At 45.4% G+C, this 19,571-nt stretch overlaps 2 protein-coding genes across 5 annotated transcripts in view; one reads left to right on the forward strand and one right to left on the reverse strand.

Annotated features, from left to right (window-relative positions):
* Nucleotides 1-10,972, reverse strand: part of NPHP3 (nephrocystin 3) — a 20,575-nt gene extending 9,603 nt beyond the window's left edge. For 2 of the 3 annotated variants that reach the window (XM_064169851.1, XM_064169853.1), the window contains exons 1-14: nucleotides 10,619-10,972; nucleotides 10,169-10,294; nucleotides 8,902-9,052; nucleotides 7,306-7,458; nucleotides 6,713-6,846; nucleotides 6,319-6,479; nucleotides 4,971-5,118; nucleotides 4,338-4,412; nucleotides 3,629-3,805; nucleotides 3,201-3,304; nucleotides 2,400-2,514; nucleotides 1,419-1,562; nucleotides 800-897; nucleotides 252-354 (exon numbers count right to left, since the gene is read on the reverse strand). In XM_064169851.1, the coding sequence (XP_064025921.1) occupies nucleotides 252-354; nucleotides 800-897; nucleotides 1,419-1,562; nucleotides 2,400-2,514; nucleotides 3,201-3,304; nucleotides 3,629-3,805; nucleotides 4,338-4,412; nucleotides 4,971-5,118; nucleotides 6,319-6,479; nucleotides 6,713-6,846; nucleotides 7,306-7,458; nucleotides 8,902-9,052; nucleotides 10,169-10,294; nucleotides 10,619-10,972 (2,043 nt within the window). The remainder of the gene's footprint in view (nucleotides 1-251; nucleotides 355-799; nucleotides 898-1,418; nucleotides 1,563-2,399; nucleotides 2,515-3,200; nucleotides 3,305-3,628; nucleotides 3,806-4,337; nucleotides 4,413-4,970; nucleotides 5,119-6,318; nucleotides 6,480-6,712; nucleotides 6,847-7,305; nucleotides 7,459-8,901; nucleotides 9,053-10,168; nucleotides 10,295-10,618) is intronic. The other variant, XM_064169852.1, reaches the window with a different exon arrangement.
* Nucleotides 10,973-11,022: 50 nt separating this feature from the next.
* TMEM108 (transmembrane protein 108) overlaps nucleotides 11,023-19,571 on the forward strand; it is a 121,618-nt gene continuing 113,069 nt past the window's right edge. For both annotated transcript variants that reach the window (XM_064169861.1, XM_064169862.1), the window contains exon 1: nucleotides 11,023-11,370. The gene's annotated coding sequence lies outside the window, so the exon portion shown is untranslated. The remainder of the gene's footprint in view (nucleotides 11,371-19,571) is intronic.

Genomic DNA, 19,571 nt, shown 5'->3' on the forward strand with positions numbered 1-19,571 from the left:
CTGTTACAGTATGACACAATGCTAAACTTTCCATCACTCTAGAATAAAAGAATGTCTATAACAATATGCACCACTGCACTGGTTTTGTGTGAAGCTGTTCCATCTGTGTTACAAGCCACAGGATGAAAAATGCTCTACCTGCATTCTAACCTGAGTTACCTAACTAGAACGCCTTCTCCTGGCAGCACAGCTGGTTTTCACTAAAAGCTGCAGCACAGCAAGGCATTTCAGAAGAACAGCAACAGACATACCTGCTCTTTAGTCAGCTTAACATTTGCAGAGTTGCATTCTGCACTAATGAGAGATTTGACATCTTTGGAATTCAGTGGATCAAGATGAAGTGTGGGCCACAACCTTCAGCAAGAGAACAAAGTAATATTCAGACCTTATTACCTAGCACACAAAAAGACATCAGCACTCCAGGGCTTAGCAAAGATTTCTATCAAAGCAGTCACTGAAGCTATTCCCTGCTACTAACAAGTTCTCATCATAAGTCTGGCTTCTACTTTCAGCCTCACTCTGGATCTACATCACAGTACTTCAGTTTCTCATATGTATCTTACTGCATTTAATATCCTCTTTCATACAGTCATGTGAATAGACACATCACAGTAACACAAAAACCTGGTTTGCCAACAGCTGTCCGCATTGCAGCTATGCAAAAGAGAAGCTTTTGTTGTCCTCAGTGGCTGCAAAACCTCATCCTGTTAGAATCCATTTGCTCTTCAAGCAGTAGGTGCAATTTAAACCAATAATGCTAACCCAGGCTACTTTGCACCATCTCAGAAAGAGACCGTACCTCCAAGCCTGCGGACACGTTTCCACATTCACTGATACAATCACTCTCACGTTCACTGGCAGTGGATCTATCAACCACTTCATGTGCTTCTCAGCTTGCTTAAAAACAAATTACAATTACTTAATAAAAAAGTTGGACAGAACAACGCCAGAAGTTGGTACCCTTCACTAGCTGCACAGCTCAGTGAAAGGAGTCTTAAATTCTCCAGCGACCTTAAAAGTTGTTTACAGTCTGGTTCCTGGAACCATTGCTGGGTATCAGCATGACTGCCCATTGGACGAAGCAGACAGAACACTGCTGTCCTGATGTTCCCCTCATAAAGACAAGGCTATTTACATGCCCAGTAAGTCAGCTCACCACCTTGACTCTCTGGATATACAGTGTAACTAGACTCTCAAAAGTTAAGATAAATGTAGAACTTACAAAACCCAACCCAAAATTTAACTATACCAATTGAAAGCCTGTGACTCATCTACACTTTCTGCAGAACTGCTTTTTGACTGTGCTCTTCAGAGCAAAGCAAACAGTATTTCTCTTGCATCTCTTGTCAGGGCTGAACCTATCACAAGAGGCAAGGTTTCCTTTGAACTGAGGCCAGGCCAGTGTTTTGCAAACATACCTGGATTTGGTCAATAGAGTCAATGATGATGATAATGCTGCCCTGGTGGCGCGCAGAGAGCTTTTCCAGCCAGCGCGGGAACTCTTCCAGCAGTTTAGCTGGATCCAGAGTCAGAGGTGACACTAACCAAGAGTGCTGCATGAGCTGCAAAATTATGAATATGTATAATGAAGCCTACCTTAAAAATAAATTTCAAGGGTTGAAACAGGTCCTATAGACCAAAGAGGGAAAGCCCTAAAGCAAACACACTACTGTGGGGCAGCTGCTCTAGCGAAGTTCACACAGCATTCTTTCCCTCGTGTACATGCAGAAAGATGGCCAAAGAAAGAGGGTTTCATGAACGTGTGAACTGTAGAGAGAGAACTTGAGTTAATTCTAGAAATACAACTTGAGCTTACACAATGGCCAAAGAGTTTGGAGACTCACAGGGCTTAAAAACTGCACAGCTTAAATAAGCAGACTCTGAACATACATGAGACAGTGGCAAGGAGAGCACAACTGATTTCTTTTTGCTGAAGTTTTAATCCTGTGAGGTCCTTAGCACCAATCTATGAAAGAAACACTCAGACCCTGGCACAAAACTACTCCTCACTTATTTCCCACTTATCTACCACAGATAAATAACAAATTAACATAGGACAGAGACTAACCTAGGAATGATACAGTGCCAACTGCTGAAGACAGTGCCAGGTTTCTAGACACACAGATGGAAGAGGTACCACCTGCCTCTCTCACTGGCCAGAGGGCAGGAAATTTTGGAAGGAGCTTAGAGGGTTCTATAATGCATCAATACAGGTCATTAGAAACATGCCTGCTACCCCAGCCTGCTCTGACAATCCCACAGACACTATTTAAGTGACCTGCAGTCACTGTCAGGGATCAAACCGGCCCCGTTCTACAATGCCTTACACTGGTGTTACTCATGACTGCTGTTCTCCTGTGACATTCAGACACCCACTGGCACTTCCCAGGGACTCATACCTTCAGAGTGAGGCGTTTAATGATCAGAGACGACTCAGAACTAGTAGACCTGGGCCTCCCAACAAAGTGATAAAGAATTAGAGTGCTTGGTGAATGCTTCTGCTGCAGCTGAATCCTGGTGAGAGAAGGAAGAAGAGCCAGACTGTAATTCTGCAGATGGATTTCAACCAAGAGCCATCACTTCCACCAAGAATGTGTCCGAGCTGGAGCTGCTCTGTGCTTATCCTGCAGAACAGGACAGACATTTCCTGAACTAGAACCAAACTTGCAATGCCAGATTCCAGTTTTGCTCTCCCCACTGCTGACACCAGTAATAGGTGCCCTTCCTGGCACTGATAGTCACACCTCACTATGCTGTTAAGAAGTAATGACACTGAGAACTTACTTTTTGTGCCAGGCTGTGAGAAAGTTTGCTGCAAGTGACAGTAACATGCATTTCTATGACAAATGAACAGCTCTGGTCTTTCCTGCATTTAATTTCGGTTTTTTCCTAATTTTTCTAATTTTAAAAGCTTCAAAGGATCAGTCTTAGTGTATCAGAGAAGGGTAACACTACTCAACCACTGAAACCATTAATTAATGCTGTGCAAAGACATATGTTGGGTGGTGATATTGGAGTGGGGGAAATGTTAAAAGCAGTCCAGATGCTGTTCCATTATTACAAATCCTTCCAAGATGCTTCAGTAACTTCAGTGCTTTGACAGTGTTCCCATTTCACCTCTAGTTAAGCTGATACAATGCTTGAAACATCTCTCTTAAAATTCATTCATACAAAATAAAATCCCAAACCCAATCACCTACCATTTTGAGAGGAGGAGAGATTTCCCAGAGCCTGGTCCTCCTGATACAAGCAGAGGTGGAATTGGTGCTGGTGCTGCCACTAGGTCATTCAGACGTTCAAAATACTGTGAAAAGGAAACAACCATTACTAACAGAGGTGTCAGAGCTTAAAAAAAGTAAAAAGACATTCAAAGCTTTCTCCATTGGCAACCAAGGCTTAGGAGGACACCTCATGTCTGGCTCACTGCTTTTTTCCAGTGCAGGAATCACAACTACTTCATCAACACAGAAACTGCCTTCTGACAGCAAACAAATGTGCCATCTGTGTAAGAGACAGCAGCCCAAGAAGCAATCACCTCAAGCATACTCCTAGGCACAGCTTCTGCCCAATGGAGATGGCAATGAGTCCTGACTTCCTCTCCACCCACACACATTTCCAGTGTACTCACCTTCTCAAATCCCAGCTCACACGTTGAACTCGAGGCTTGCTGAAAAGCTTCCATCTGTTCTTGTTCATCATGTGCATCCCACAGAACATCACCAAACACTTCTTCAGGAGCACTGGACTCTTCCTTGTTACCCAAATCCTTGCCTTCTAGTTCTGTCATTTCACACCCCAATATATCCTAGGAAAATTACAGGGAGAACAACTGTAGTTCTTAACAGGGCAGGCAGATTTGGGATTAGTTTCAATTCCACTGTGTGCAAGTGCAGCTGTGCTAACATCAGTGTGTTCATTTCCTTTTAGGCTAGCAGAGAACACAAATACTTTAGCAAGTAGATCAAATCAACATAACTCTGAACACAAAAGTCTTAAAGACACTGCTTTTAGTCTTCTCATAGTGGAAGCAATTCACCATGAGGAAGGATAAGGAGAGAATGGAATCTTTCCTTATCCTAGAACAAGGATAAAGAGGAATTAAGAGAATTCAGGACATGAATTTTCTTTTCCCCTGTTACTTTTCCTTCTGTGCACAAAAGCACTGCCCAGTTTTGTTTTCTACTTGCAGATTTCTTTGCTCACCAGATAGTAATGACAAAATACAAAGAGATCATTTGAATTACACCTAAGCAGCACATAGCAGTCACAGGGACATAATTTAAGATAATAAAGCAAGAGCAGGAACAGAAAAGGCTGAATTGCACCACGTGGCCTACCTGTTTAATTATCTTTTCCACACAACTGTAGATTTCATATGCTCCCTCCTCCACACCTCCAACATGATCAATCATCTGAAAAAACGTGAAAAGCAAAGCATGCTGCAACTCTGAACCCAGCACAGGAACAGTACTGAGGACTTACCACAAACATTCAGGAACATTTTTAAATGCCATTCTGTTGCACTCCTTAGGCAGGATTCACTTTACTTAAAGTTTTAAAAGCTGGGCATCCAGTGTCAGCTGTTCTCAACAGTTCCCTCTGTGGAGGGAAATAAAGGCCAACTGATCTGTTTTCTGATGGGAGGGTTCGCTCTGGAAGGACCCTCCTGTCTCTTCAGTGGCTACAGAGAGACCTCAGGCAAAGAACTGCCATGTAAATGGTTAAAATAGCGTGAGAAATTCCATCTTTACAGCACAGGGAGTGTCTATGCAGTGAAATTGCAGTGGCTTTTTTCATCCCCTGCTAATGAAAATTTCTTAACACTCAGCAGTCTGAGATTCATATAAGGAGCATCCAGAGCAATGGGTGTAGTGCACACCCTCCATGAGTCTGGAACTCCTAACAACACTCAATGTTCCTTATGGCAGGAAGTGAGACATTTAAACCCCAGCAACCTTTAAAATCCATACCTTTGTTCTGTTCACATAAGAAATCTGCTCGATTAACTGCTGCACTGCGACTGAACTCACTCTGCCATCCTCCTTTCTGTGGTAAATCAGCCGGGGTTTTTCTTCAGGATTTCTCAAGAAGGCTTCTTCACAGTCCTCCAACAAGCAACTAGATTGGAAATCAGCATTCTTGTGCTATATTGCACTGCTGTAGCAAACACTTCAATCAACACAAGCTCCAAAGAAGGGTTTTGCTGCAAAATCTAATTCACTATCATAGGTGCTTACAACGAAGGGCTAGCAAATGTTTCAGCAGGGAATTTAAGACAAGCTCTGAAGCTTATCTTAAGGCAAGAGAGAAACAGATGCTATTTGTACCAAGAACATTAAAAACACTTACTAATTTTTATGACTTTTGCTTTGCAACTTAACAGAGGATCTGCCTGCCATACCAATATGCAGAGTGAAAGATAACTGCCTCACGTGGAAAGAGCATGGCTTCACAGCTGATTACAGACCTCAGCAAACATGCTCTGCCATCATTTATTTGAAGGCTCTGTTCTATTGCTTAACTTTTTTAGAAGCCCTTCATTGCTTGTCAGATGCAGGACAGTCTTTTTATGGCAACTGAAAAGGAGAAGTGCACACCTCCAATCTCAAAGCTACTTTGTAGTTAAACCTGTGAATGATACTTGTGGTTATCACTCCCAATTATCAGCTGCTGTTCTACAGGAGGAACTCCACAACGTGGGGATGCTGACAACAGCAGACAGGATCTCTCAGGTATTTTTTCTTTATATGAGCACTACAATTTTCATCACAGTTTTTCTAAGAGACATTCTCCAAGTGAATACTGATGGCAGGAACACTCCTTCCAGGACTTTTCTCCTTGTGTATTTCAAATGCTTGTGACCCACACACATTAACCTGGGTTATTTGGCAACAGTATTCCCTTTAGAGTGTCAGTGCACCCACTGTGGCTGACATTGTTTTTTTCCAAGTGTCCCATTCTTCTGTGAAAACAAATTCCTCTGTGAAAACATCTTCTGTGGTACCTGGTAGTTTCCAGAAGCACTCCACTGTTGTAACTCTTAGCAGCTAGTGTCTTAAACAAGCCTTTAATTCTCTGGGAACACATGTTTTATTTACAGAAATAGCTCTGACACACCAGTGTTTGAAATCCCTGAGTTCAGAATCTACCCACAATGTGGACCTGGAGGCATACCAGTATTTTCAGGGTTTTACCTTCTCACATGCCTTGGAATGACCACTCTGTGACCCTTACAGATCTAATCCTGCTTTTTTTCTCTTCTTCATGTCCATTTTGCCAAGCCAAGCACTGCATAAGTTACAGTCTGGGAACACTTACCTTGGCAAGGTTAAATGCAGGAGCAAAAGGACTAAAGAGCTCTTTTCAATTTCCCATTTCCGTACATCCTGAAGAGGCCTGTCACTCTCCGATGGGAAATGAACAACTTGAAAGAAGTAGCCCATTGCTTCACAGGCCCTGAGCAGCCTGGGCGAGTAGTTCTGAAAGCACACGCGAGTAACGGAGCTTCAGTGCTAACGCTGCCTGGCACCAAGCACCTACTAGATAGAGCTCAGTTTCTTTTCTCTAAGCAGCCTCTTTCCTGAAGTCCTTAACAACACTTTCATTGAATTCACTGACATTGGCCTGCATCTACCAAAGTTTCCAAGAACTATTAGATTCTGAAGAAGCATCCCAGTGGAAAGAAAACAGTGTGTAAGTCTGAGGTACTCACTCTAGTGAAGGTGTCCACTTCTGGTCGAGTCTCATCAGTGCTAATAATAAAACATCTTACTGTGTTACTCCACAAAGAGTGGGAAAACAGAGGAGTGACCTGCAATAAACTGGCGACAGCAGCATCCCAGTCATCTGCCAATGAAAAAATCCAAAACCGAGTCCAGACATCTTCACATCTGATTGCAGTGCACCACAGGCAAGTCATCACCTCTCAACACCACACTGCTGTGAATACTACATTTTATTTCAAGAAATATTAACGTCTTAACTACTTTAATTTAATTAACTTGAACTTAGAGAAAGCAACAAAATGGTATTCGGTTTGCCCACCACAAAGCACCATCCACTGAATGCTGTGTGCTAAAATCACTGCTGCACACACTGTGGTCACCTAATACACTGCACATAACTTAGGGTGTACAGTTGCAGCTCCTTTTATTTTTACACAGAATTCCAAATAACTCTTCAGTCAAACTACCCAAGAATGGACAGAAAAGGCATTAAAAAAGAACAGAACTATTTAAGAGCAGACAGAGAGATGGCACAGACACCTATAATCCCAGCAGAACAAACCAAATCACCAACACTTACCCCTGTTTATATTTGCAAATGGCCCCTCAACGTCTATGGAGCTATGAGCAAATTCAGGCCCTCTGAAAGACTGCTGAAGCTGCATCATGCTCCCCATGGATGGCTCACTTCCCAGAGCTCCTCCATTCCAGTACTCAGACTGTGCCCCAGTAGCTAAGAATTGGAAAACAAGAAAACCTTTGTTGCTACTATGCAAGTGAAACGATCAGTCTGCAGTACTCCAGAGGACACCTACTGCTGCATGCCACTGGCCACAATTTATTCTTCTTCGGCAGATTTGCTCAAACCTTTGTGTGCTGCAGTTCTAAATGGCAACTCTCCACAGCTAATGAGCAGTCATGCTGCTAAAGGATGAGGCTATCTGCTAATAGTTGTTACTAATCAGATTGCTCTTGTCTGTCGGGATCAAATGCTGACTTGCATCACAAATCAGGAAAGCAGTACTGCTGCAGTCACAAAACTGACAACTTCTGTTCAGGAATGTTTCAGCACTGAAAAATCAGAAAGGGGCTGCAGGTCAGGACTGAAATAAACTGTGTGTGCGGTGTGAAAAAGCTTCCACAATATCTCTTCATAATATGTTTAGACTGAACTTCTGCCATTCAATATAGAACATTCAGGACACTAAATGAGTCTTCCCCGAAAGAAAATCAGGACATTTAAAAATACTTAGAAAAAGTTAAGAATGGAAGAAGGAATAGAAAAATCAATTTAAAAACAAAAGACAATAGAAAAAAAAATCAAACAAAACAAGACTACATTTCATCAAATGCATAATTACCATACAGAGAGCCCATCACTGCACCTTGAAACAGTATTTTCTACCTTTAATGACTGCACACTTCTGCCGCTGACAAGATGCAATGGTTGATGTACCTCAATGAGCAAAGCAGTGCTTAAGCAACAGCACTTGCAGGCAGTTTTGCCTCAGCAACCCTGCGTGGTGCAGGAAGCAATAATGGTAGGGTGCTGACTGTCAACTACAATTATTGCCCTACTTTGAATCAGACACCAAGTCAGTGGACTGATCACACCTATCTGAATCCTCCTCACGTTATCAAATACCTCTTACAGGGTTCTGCCTTCTGCATTGTTACATTTGCTAGGGCTTCTCTTTTAAAAAGTTGCTTCAGTAAAATGCCTGTCTGGGTCAGTTGATCTTTGTTAAATATCTAGCTATCCTATTCTGAACAGTGCAGCAGCTGAGACTGGCTTTCTCGTCCATAGACTGTAAGTCTATCTAAAAGTCCCTCCAGCTTTAGGTGTACTTTTTGGGTCCTTTGGAACATGATTTCTCAGATAAGAGAATTAAAAAAAAATCAGAAAAGATTAAAAAAAACATAGCTGTACAAGAAGCAATTAAAAAAGAAAGCTGAGGTCGCTGTGTCTAGACAGTGCTCTTTTCTTTGCTGGTAAAACCACAAACATGGGATTCCCAGAATCTAAACCGAGTCAGCTGCTTTTCCCTTGTAAACCATTTCATTTCGCTCTTCCCTGGGACCAATCATTTCTTTTTTTCCAAAAGAACATACTTGTCTTTTGCTTTGCTGTGCAGAGACTTCAGTCAGCACAGAATGCTGGATATTAAACTCTCACCTGTAACATCTGTACAGTTGTCATCGGAATCAGAGTCTTCAAGATCAAACACTTGGATTCCTTGGGCCTGGAGTCTCTGAAGTTTTGCTTCTAGCTCTCGTTTGGCCCTCAGTAAGTCCTGAATCTCATTTTCTTTAGTTTCTCTAAAAATCTGTGAGCAGGAAAGAAAAAAGGGATCCAAGTCATAAATCTTCTACAATTCAGTATCCATTCCTGAATTCATGTTACCCACTTCCAACTGGACAAATAAGTTTCTAGCATTCTTATAGCAGAAAAGGTAGGAAAATGTGCACTGCACAAGAAGCCATCAGAAGCCTGTAAATGAGGAGGAAAACATAGGTTAAAATCTTGCCTTTTAAAAGCATTACCATTTTAACACTTGGCATGCTGTTCTGAAAGTTAGAAGTCTGCCTTTAAGCTCATTTAAAATGGCAAATCACTTTCTTAATTAAAATCACTATATGTGGGGTACCCTTTTATTTTTCTGTGTACTATTTTTATGTTTACATACAACCTCACATTTACTTTTTGTTGTTGTGCAAGGGTAAACATCCTAAGTCAGAAAATGATGAAGCTGCCCTGTTTGTAAAACATTATCATCATGAGGGGGAGAAAACACAAACTTAGATTTAAATCTGAGGAGACTAAATCTTCAAGGCTCATTTTCTTAGAGAAGGTCTAAAACCACATCTTTTTTTATATCTGCCAAACTGTTACAATTAAAGCCACCAAGAATCTCGGGAGCAATGCAAACCCAGAACCTATTGCCCTGTTTTGGAAGGCAGATGTATCCTCATCTGCAGCAAGAGAAAAGCAGAAGCATCAGCTTGGCCTGCCCCAGAATCAGTCGCCCCTCCAGGAAGCATACAGGCTCTTGCCTTTGCCATATCTCAGCAGCTGGGAGAGACACCGCAGCACATACCTACCTCTGATGCACTCTGGAGTGTTCAGCGTTACACTGCTACACACAGCATTTATTCAGAAGAATGGAACTCTGCAGCTGTGCAGCATGTGTCAGACATGGGAATGCAGTTTAAGATGCATCACTGCATACTCTCAGTATTTATGAAGATGCTCTCCTCATAGTTTCACAGAGCAGCCTTGGTAGGATTATCTTAAAGGGCCAGACATGGCTATGGCACTCCAATATTTTTATAAGAAGGCAAGATCCTCATGAAAACTATCAGAGAAGAGTTGACCAGGGGAATGTGCTCAAGTGCCAGCTCTCTTCCTTTCGGTGACTTTCCCAGGTAAAGTCAAGCCATACCTTGAACTGCCTTTTGACCTTGTCTCGATCATGCTCAAAGGTAGCAGCTCTCTCCATGGCTTGGTATTTAGCTTCTAATGCACTTTCTTTCTCTCGAAGGATTTTCTGGTAAGTTTTCTGAAGCGCCTGAAAACATTAGCACAACATTTCTGTAAGTGAAAGCAATCGCTGCTGAAAGGCTTTGATTAGATTATCCCAGCACCCTTCATCTCTCCAGACTCAAGGCAAGCCAGCCATGTAACCGGCGGTCCCCATGCCTAGCCTGGCATACCCCAGTGTCACCCAGAGGCTCACCAGGGTGGCATGCACCACCTTCCCAGCACCCGGCACTCCCGGGAAGGCGCAGCCGTCACACCCACACCTCCCTGCCACAGCGTTCCCGGGGAGCGGGAGGAGTGCTTCGCAGCTCGGCGTGCAGGGGCCCTTGTCCGAGAGGGCAGGAGGCGCTACCTGCAGCTCCGCACGCAGCCGCTTGTTCTCCCTGTCCAGCTTGGCCTCCTTCTTCACCATGGAGGCCACCTCGTTGTTCTTGCTGACGCGGAAGATCTCGTACTCCTTCTTCAGGCGCTCGTACTCGGCCACGCACTCCAGCTCCTGCACCGAGGCCGTGGACTTGAAGCTGGCGCCGATGAGGCCGCCGGGCCGCGAGGCCCCGACGCGCCGCAGGGACCCGCGCAGCAGCCGCGCCTTGGGCTTCACCTCCACCGGGATCTCGCAGGCCTCGCCCCCGCCGCCGCCGTAGGTGTCCTCGATCACCTCCCCGACCCCTCCCGCTGGGCTCACGAGGGACGACGCCGTCCCCATGGCCGGGGAAGGCTGTGTGAGGCTTTAACGCCGAGCGGAAGATCTGAGGCGTCCGGCGGCCCCTGACGGCGGGGACATGCCCGAAGCGGAGCCTCCCCAGAGGCTGCTGCTCCCCGCCTCGGCCCGCACACCTCACGGCTCCCCAGGCCCGGCTGAGCCGAAGGGCCCGCGGGCCACGGTCCGCTGCCGCCGGCGGCCGGACGAGGAAAGGAAGGCAGGAGGAAACCGCCCCGCGGGCCGCCTCCCTCGTCTCGCTCCGTCCCACGGCGACTCCCCCGGGGAGCACGGCTGGAGCGGCCCGGGAGCAGACGCCGCAGCCGGCCCTGCCTCGGGCGGCGGCGGTGAGCGGGAGGGGCCGGCAGCGGAGGCCGCCGAGGACAGGAAGCCGCTCCTCTGAGGTAAGGCGAGGGCACTCTTAGCTGTAGGTCGTTCAAAAGTTACCTGAGCACACGGCAAACCCTCCCGTTCCCACCGACACCGTCCCTTAAAAATCTTGGAAAGGTCTTTCCACCGACGCAAACGTGGAATAATCTCTTGCAATGTGAAATTCCTTTTGTGTACAACAGGGAAAAGGTTTGGTGCTCTTTCCCCAAGTCAGAGTTTTGAGGATGTGTGCTGTTTGCCCTGACTTTGCCCCTTTCTTACGCGAGGAAACAAGCCTCGTGTGAACGCCATTTATCGTGACGTACGTGATCTGTTCCAGGTGGCCTCCTTTTCAGTCTAAAAGCTGACACACACGTGTCAGGTGTGGGAGGAAGAGCGCTGACTGATGCAGCACTGGGCGCGTTACAGAGCTTGCTCAGACAGCAGAGCCCATGGAAACACAGAGAGACTGAACTGCTTCCCTGGTGCTTCCTGGCTTCTTTTACCCAGTGCTCAGGAATTAGAATAGCGTGTTTCAGCATCTGACTTGTAAACGAACAAAGGTTGTTTTAAATCACCAATTAAAAAATTCAGAAAGAAGTCCAGCTATTCATTGCACAGGCATTGGAAACAGTGTTTCAGAGTATCTGAGCTCTTTTCACTTCCAAAAATGAATTGCCGCAGATCCATCGCACGGGCTGCTGTGAGGAGAGCTAGAGCTGTGTCCACTGCGTTACTGTATGATTTATTGCTGAAGTTTCTTAGTCTTGGCTTGATTTTAAGAGTCACAGGTGACTATTAACAAATGATCTAGGGGTCTGTCCCATGCATGAAAGTGCAGCTGCAGGGATGTCCCTTTAAAAGGAGTTTGCTTTTTACATGCTCTGTTAGGTTCAGCTCCAAGTTAACAGATGTTCAGTTTATAAAGTAATACATCTGATATGTTATTGCCTGTATTTGCCTGTAAAATTTAGTGTAGAGGGCCAGGATGCAGCAAGGTAAGAGGAAGCTGAGGAAGATTTGAAGATGGTAGGTTTCCACAGATTGACTACCCAACAAAAGCAAGAGTTGCTATGATTAGAATTAATACTGATGACGACCTGAAAGTGGACAATGCTTTACATGAAAGGCGTCTGACCAAGCTTCCACACGGCATCCCCTTTGTTAACCCAGATGCTGTAGTGGCTTTTAAGGCTATATACCACAAGCATAAACAAACTGTGTTAGAAGCCCTTTATAAATCACTGCATCTGCACTGAATCAAGGTGATTTTTTTAATGATCTCATTAATTATTTAAAATAATTTGTCTGATGGAACCTGGGTTTTACTGAGGACGTGCAGTGAAAAGATGTAGTATGGTGACTTTTAAAGGATTAATTTTGTCCTGGGTTGTTTTGTTCTACTGCCCTCTTTGTAGTGACAACAAAGGCCTCCTCTGAAAGGTTGTTGGCGGCTGGGCCGTTCTTTTGAACGTGTTGGCTTTGCCCAGCACTCTACCCTGTGCAGGAAGTATGCCAGTCTGAATAAGCCAAACCTCTGGTCTACTTATCCAGCTTCTTTCTTTCATATAACATGAGGCCTGATGTAAAACACAATGAAGCCAGGGGAAATCTTTCAGTCTAGATGATCTGTTTTGAATCTGGTACTCTGTTCTATAACGGCCTGGAACTGCCACATCTTAGCTCTGAGCATGAGAATTTGTTGTCCCTGCCCTGTTGCGACCCCTGCATGTTAATCATCTGCATGAAAGGCACTTTCCCTCCTCCAAGACCCTCATGCTAAGCAACAGCACTCCATGATTTGCCAGCCACTGTGGCTGGTGTGCAGCTGAAGGACTGTCAGCTGGTTGGGAAGGTCTTCTTCCCTTTTTTCATGTGGCCCAGCATGGCTGGAGCTACATCATTATAACTGGGTTACAACTGGCACAATCTGTCTGCCGCCTGATGTGAAACTGCCCGACTGTGCTTTGAATGGTTTAAGTTATTGTGAGTATAGAAGACAGAACAGCTAAGAAACTGATCGCAGGTCTGTTCATCAGCTCAACCAGGTAGAAGTTGGCATTCATAAGCAATACTTGCTCATAGACTTGTGTTTTAGAAGTAGGACTGCACAACTGAAGAGGTGTGCTGAAAATCCCAGCTAGATTGTAACATCAGTTCTTTCTGTAGGCATGTTTGTGAGAGTCTCTGGTGCATCTGCTTTTTCTTTTCAAGCTAAAAATAACACAACATGCAGGTGGTTAATCATACACTGCCTAACAAAGGCAGCCTTGGAGGGTAGTTGTGAGTTCGTGTAGCTGTTGAACTTGCTGTGTTTGACTTTGTGAGTCTGTCAGGCTGAGACCGTCACTTTCCTTCAAGAATTCATTTGCTGAGAGGCCTGAAAATGACCTGCAGCAGAGAAGGTGAAAATCCTAGTGAAGAAGCGGGCGTGGACTTGGAAACGCTCCCCTCACTTTCCGTGTCGTAGCCCTGTGCCACTAGAGGACAGCAGGGCCTCGGGAAAATGGGGTTGTGTGAGCGGGTCGGGGAGGAGAGACATTGCTTACACGGGAGGTGTGGAAGTGTTAGCGCCCGAGTTGTATGCCTCTGGCTATGGTCAAGCTTCTGAAAGGATTTGGAGAGTTTGAGACAAAACAAAGTACAGAGGAAAGCTAACAGCTGCAGTTGAAATGCAGCGGTTTGCCGCTCAGGCACTAGATGACGTTACCAGGAGAGCGCACCGCCAGCTAGTTTTGAGAGCCAGGTGCTGCTCCCATTGCATTCACAGGGAGCTGGGTACTGCTTTCTGTACAGGGCTTCGCTTTGCAGTCGCAGGTCGCCGGCAGGGGTTCTGGTCTTTGATGGAGGAATTGGGTGGCCTCGGGTAGGAAGGTTGTTACAGTCCATTGATTAAAATGGAGGTAAAACTCTAGAATTTCTGATCACTGAATCGTCACTGAACTGAGGACACCTCAGATTTTGCAGTCTTGTGGTCATTTCATTCCAGGCCAACTGGGTTAGTACTGCATGGTCACCATGCTGTGGAACAGGTAATCTTGTTCACCAGGAAAGTGGGGTGAAAGGGGGAGAATTGATCAAATAAACAGCAAAACTGAGGTATTGAAGGCAAGCAGTTGCTGTTGCCATGCTCTTTATTGCATCATCCCACAACCACAGAATTACAGTGGTGCATAACAAGGGGTGAATCTAGAATAAATATGCTGAGGATCGCACCTCATAATTTCTAAGATGGCTCAAGAGTGCTCTTTACAAAACCTTCCTGTGTTAGTGGGAATGTGAAACTCAGCAGAGCCCAAAGTGTTTTCATGTCATGTTGTTTGCACCCAGCACTCTGTCATCTCACCAGAGCCAAGGGTCCCAACGGCTTATCCTGATCTAGATTTGCAAATTAAGCAGCCTAAAACTGAAGAAATGTTTCTTCAGAGACGCAGGTGGAAGTGGTGCTGCCACACAACCCGAAAGGCTGCTACCTGAGTGGGTTAGCATTAATATGTGAACTATGGGGATTAGGATTCAGTGTTTGGGACTCCTCCTCTCTCCAGCAAGCTAATAAAAAAGTCTTCTGTCACCAGAGGTACTCAGCTGTACTCAGCTGAGGCTGAAATGAGCTCTTACTTCATTTTAGATGTGTGATTCAGGGGGGCACCTGGGATCTCAAGAATGGTCAGGTATAAAACAGCCACTCTTCACCATTGCTTTTGGTAGTTGTCCTCTCTGTGCTTCAGTAGTCTGTGGTCAAGTGTGACTCTCCCCCTGGAGAATGTCTAGGGAAGTCAGACGTGGACTGCACCATGAGGACAAGAGGCTTAAGAGTTTGTTGTGACTGCTAGAAGATGCCATACCCAAGTCTCTGTCTAGAACAACCTTTATTCAACGATGCAGAAGCCTGATCTGCAGTCATGTCAGGATTTTATATCCTAGGGGCTACTCCCTTTTTAACATTTTTTTGGTGGTTGGTGTCACTCTATTTCCATGCACAGGCAATTTTTATTTTAAGAGTTGCAAGAACAGTCACAGATTTTTGTCCTGCTTGCTCAAATGTAGATGATGGTCATATCCTGTGGGGAGAGATTGGTCAGAAATGGCTGTGCTGCTAGGCTAGTGGCAGAAGTGCCAACAAAGCATGACATGGGGTGTTGAGTCTCAGCTTTAAGAAAATAAACACTAGAGTACTAGATAAATACTTACCATGTTTATTTGGAACTCTGATTTCAGTTCTGAACGGGTGCCTGTAAAGGCTTAGGTGCTCTGAACTCCTCCCTTCCAGAACAAGGTCCTCTTCATCCATCTGCAAATTAAATACTAAACTCTGTTGTTTGCAGTTGATCCTCCAGCTTCAGTTGTGTAGCTATAAGTGCTCACTGCTGGAGTGCTGCTGTATTTTATTGTCTACCCTGATGAACAAGATATTATTGCAAGAATTAATCTGGATAGTGTGGAAATTGCTGAAATAAATGAAGAATCTCAGGTACATTCCATGGGGTTAATTTTATTGTGCAGAGTGTGGGGTTACTAAGGCATAGAACTGTTTTGGTTGGAAAAGCCAAACCACTGACTCGACACCACCATGGCTGCTAAACCATGTCCCCAGGTGCCATGTCCACGCATTTCTTGAACACCCCCAGGGATGGTGACTCCACCACCTTCCTGGGCAGCCTGTTCCAATGCCTGAGCACCCTTTCAGTGAAGAATTTTTTCCTAATGTCCAAGCTAAACTTCACATGGCACAACTTGAGGCCGTGCCCTCTTGTGCTACTGCCTGATACCAGGGACAAGAGACCAACCCCCACCTCACTCTAAGCTCCTTTCAGGGAGCTGTAGAGGTCTGCTCCTCACCAGCCTTGTTCTCCAGACCCTTCACCAGTTTTATTGCCCTGCTCTAGACCTGCTCCAACACTTCATTGTCCTTCTTGGAGTGAGGAGCTCAAAACTGAACCCAGTATTCAAGGTGCAGCCTCACCAGTGCCCAGTATAGGGACAAAATCACTTGCCTACTCTTACTGACCACAAGACTGCTGATCCAGGGCAGGATGCTGTTGGCCTTCTTGGCCACTTGAGCACTCTGCTGGCTCGTGTTCAGCTTGTGCTGCTTATGTGCTACGTGCCGGAGCTGTGTCTGACAAGCAGATGATGCTGAATTCTCTCTAAGCCTTTTTGTGGTGTCCTTGTGAAGTCAGTTGATACAGATGCACGAACATTTCCTGGGCTGCTGGACCAGCAGCTTTTTTTTCAGCACCATCTTGTTTATCATGCTTAAATTCTCTGTGTGAGACATGTATCCAAACCACATCGTGTTTCTCTTTCTATAACTGCAGATCTGAGTGTCCTGAGGCTGAGACTGGCACACAGGGAGATTAGGTAAACCATTGCATAACAGGGAAGGCTGAAGAGCAGTGGAGCTGCAGATGCTCCTTTAAGCATGTCACTTAGTGTGACTGGAATGAAGAAGGGCTTTGTGGCCAGATATAGATTAAGTTAAGTTATAGCTTACTTAAGCACACTGGAGCTGTATTGTGGCTTTGCTGAAACCTGACCACTGGGCTGTAATGTGGCAAGAGGTCTGGTTAATTTTTCTCTGAACATGTGAAGGCTGCCACTGCACTAACTCTGCTGGGAGGCCTTCAGATTGAAGGTGTAAAGGTCTGTGATTACATTCCAGGTTCATGCCACAACTCATCCTACTCAAGGAGTTTTGTAGCAATGAGCTGTGACCAGAAAGACTGGAATGAGGCAATAAAGACTTGTCTGGAGTGCATAAAGAAAGAGGCAGCTGTGGTCTATGACTGGTACCTTGTCTCCACACTGAGAGTGACTCTAGCTTATGGATTGTGAATGTGTATCTGGAAAGGGAGCAGCACCACCAGGGCAGGGAATGTGGCTGCCATCTTGGAGCTTCCAGAAGCCTGGGACTGGGCACTACCTCCACAGCCTGAAGTGAAGCAGGTTCTGCCAGGTGGGCCTGCCTGATTGTTGTAGAGCAAGGCCTGCTGAAGATTGCTCACTGGGCACCTGCTGGTCAGCTCCACGCTGCCTGTGCTCGACTCTGATGTCACAGGATGTCCCCAACCCACACACAACCACTCTACAGGGTACCAGATTTGGGCTCCTCCTCCGTCAGCAGAAGGAGGTTGGGGTGCTGGAACACATCCAAGGGAAATCAGTGAAGCTGGCAAAGGATCTAGAGCACAAGTATTATGAGTAGTGGCTGCAGGAGCTGGGGTTGTTTAGCCTGGAGAAAAGGAGGCTCAGAGGAGACAGCTCCCTGACAGGAGTCTGTAGAGAGCTTGGGGTCAGTCTCTTCACTCAGGTAAGATACCTGCTGGTATCTCATGTACATTAGAAAGCCATCTTTGCAGACACAAGCTAATCTTCCTCCTTAGAGCTTCTGCCCTGCACAGAAGAATGCTGCAGCAGGAAGAGAGACCTAACTCCACAGAGCCATTTCTAACAAAGCAGGCAAAGTCTTTTCTGCATTTTTCTGCTTGATTTTTAAAGACTTTTTTTATGGATTTCAAGATAAAACATATGCTATAAACCACTTTCCCCAGTCTATTTCTAAACAGCAAATTGTCACTTTATCCTTAAACAAGGCAAACAAGGCCATGAAGTGCATAGCTCAGACCTGTCAAAAGCACTTCTACTGGAATTCTGTCTGGCAATGTCTCTGGTTTTGGAAACAGTAACTGATTCTGCCTAGCTTTAAACTGTTAAATGTCAGAGCTGAGCTCGTGATGAACAGCAGCAGTTGAATGACCTTTATTGAGTAAACATTTTGTTGCAGTCTCTGATGAAGCCTTCCCATTGACATGGCTTTAGATTAGGTGATAGGTTAGAATAAACACTACTGATGCCCAACAGTAAAGGAAGCATTCCAAACATTACTTTATTTCCCCATTCTCCCTAAAGCCTGTCACTTCATTCTCCTGATAAGGAGCCCAAGGCCACTTGAAACATTCCTTGTTTTTCTTGAAAAACAGTGCACATGGAAAGGAAATTAAGAGTAAAGGCCACCTTGTGCTCCCTGCTGCACTTGGGCTGCTGCACACAGCGGTAGTCTCTGGGGTAAGGGTCAGCCATTCTCCTCCCCTGAAATACCTGGGCAGCTTGCAATTAACTAGGCACAGTACCTTTGTTTTGGGATGTCATGGCAGTGCTTCCCCAGTGTGATTAGGGGCACTGAAAGTGGGTACTCACAGTATACAGAAAGCTGGGGTGCTTGGTCTCAGAAACAAACCTCTCTGAATTCCTTCTGCTGGTCGCTTGGGAATGCCTTTGGGGAGTGCACTGCAGGGTCCTCAGCCACCTTCTCTGCAGTGTGTGCTAAGGAAATGAGCACTGGCCTCCGCCTGCTGCAGTCTGGGGCATGGTCTTAACACAGAGTCACTTGCTACCCTGGCCAGGATGCTGCAGTGCTGTAATGTGATTCATCTTTTCAAAGGCCAACAAGTCTTTGGTTAGCCTGCAACACTGAGTGGTGTTTAAATGGCAGGGTTTGCTTTTCTGAGCACAGGCAAGGCCGTGTTCCATATGAAGTGTCTCTTCAGGCTCCCAGCACTTCCAGCAGGGTGTGAAAGTAGCACAGCAGCCTAAGGGCACAGCTCACAAACAAGCTGAGAGCACAGATGGGATGCAGTGCCTGAAGCCCACAGGAAATGAGGCTCGGAAGGGGACTTGCATTGTCTTTAGTGGTGGTTGTGCTTGGCAGAAGGTTCCAATTTTGTATTGCAGTGCAGTCATCTGAATTTTGATGAGGTTCAAGGAGCTACCTGTTTAGTTAGTCACACCTCAGGAAGATTGCCATGTGCTAGATGTTTGAGTAGCTTGCTCTCTTACAGCGTGTTTCCGTTGGCATCGTGGGAGAAGAACTGAAGTGTTCTGTCAGTTATTGAAAACAAACTGGTGAAAAATGGCTATAGGAAGCAATCAGGCCTGTGCTGAAACGTTCCCTTCTCCAGTTCTCTGCTAATAAATGGGGAATTTGCTTCCATGCATGACAAATTCTGCAGAGAAAACAGTCAGCCGTTGTGTGTGGTACATAAATTATTTCTTTGTCATCCTGAAAGCTGAGTAAGTTTATCAGGTAAAGATAATCGGTGTAGATATGTTCATACTCCTGCCATTAACCTGGCTCTTTAACTCCTTTCAGAGGCTTGCACTTCATTAGCTGTCACATGCATAATTTATTATCTAGTTTTTCAAAGCACAAAATGCCACACATTGGGCCCCATCTATC

This window comes from Pogoniulus pusillus, chromosome 32 (genome assembly GCF_015220805.1).
Source record: "Pogoniulus pusillus isolate bPogPus1 chromosome 32, bPogPus1.pri, whole genome shotgun sequence".
NCBI lineage: Eukaryota > Metazoa > Chordata > Aves > Piciformes > Lybiidae > Pogoniulus > Pogoniulus pusillus.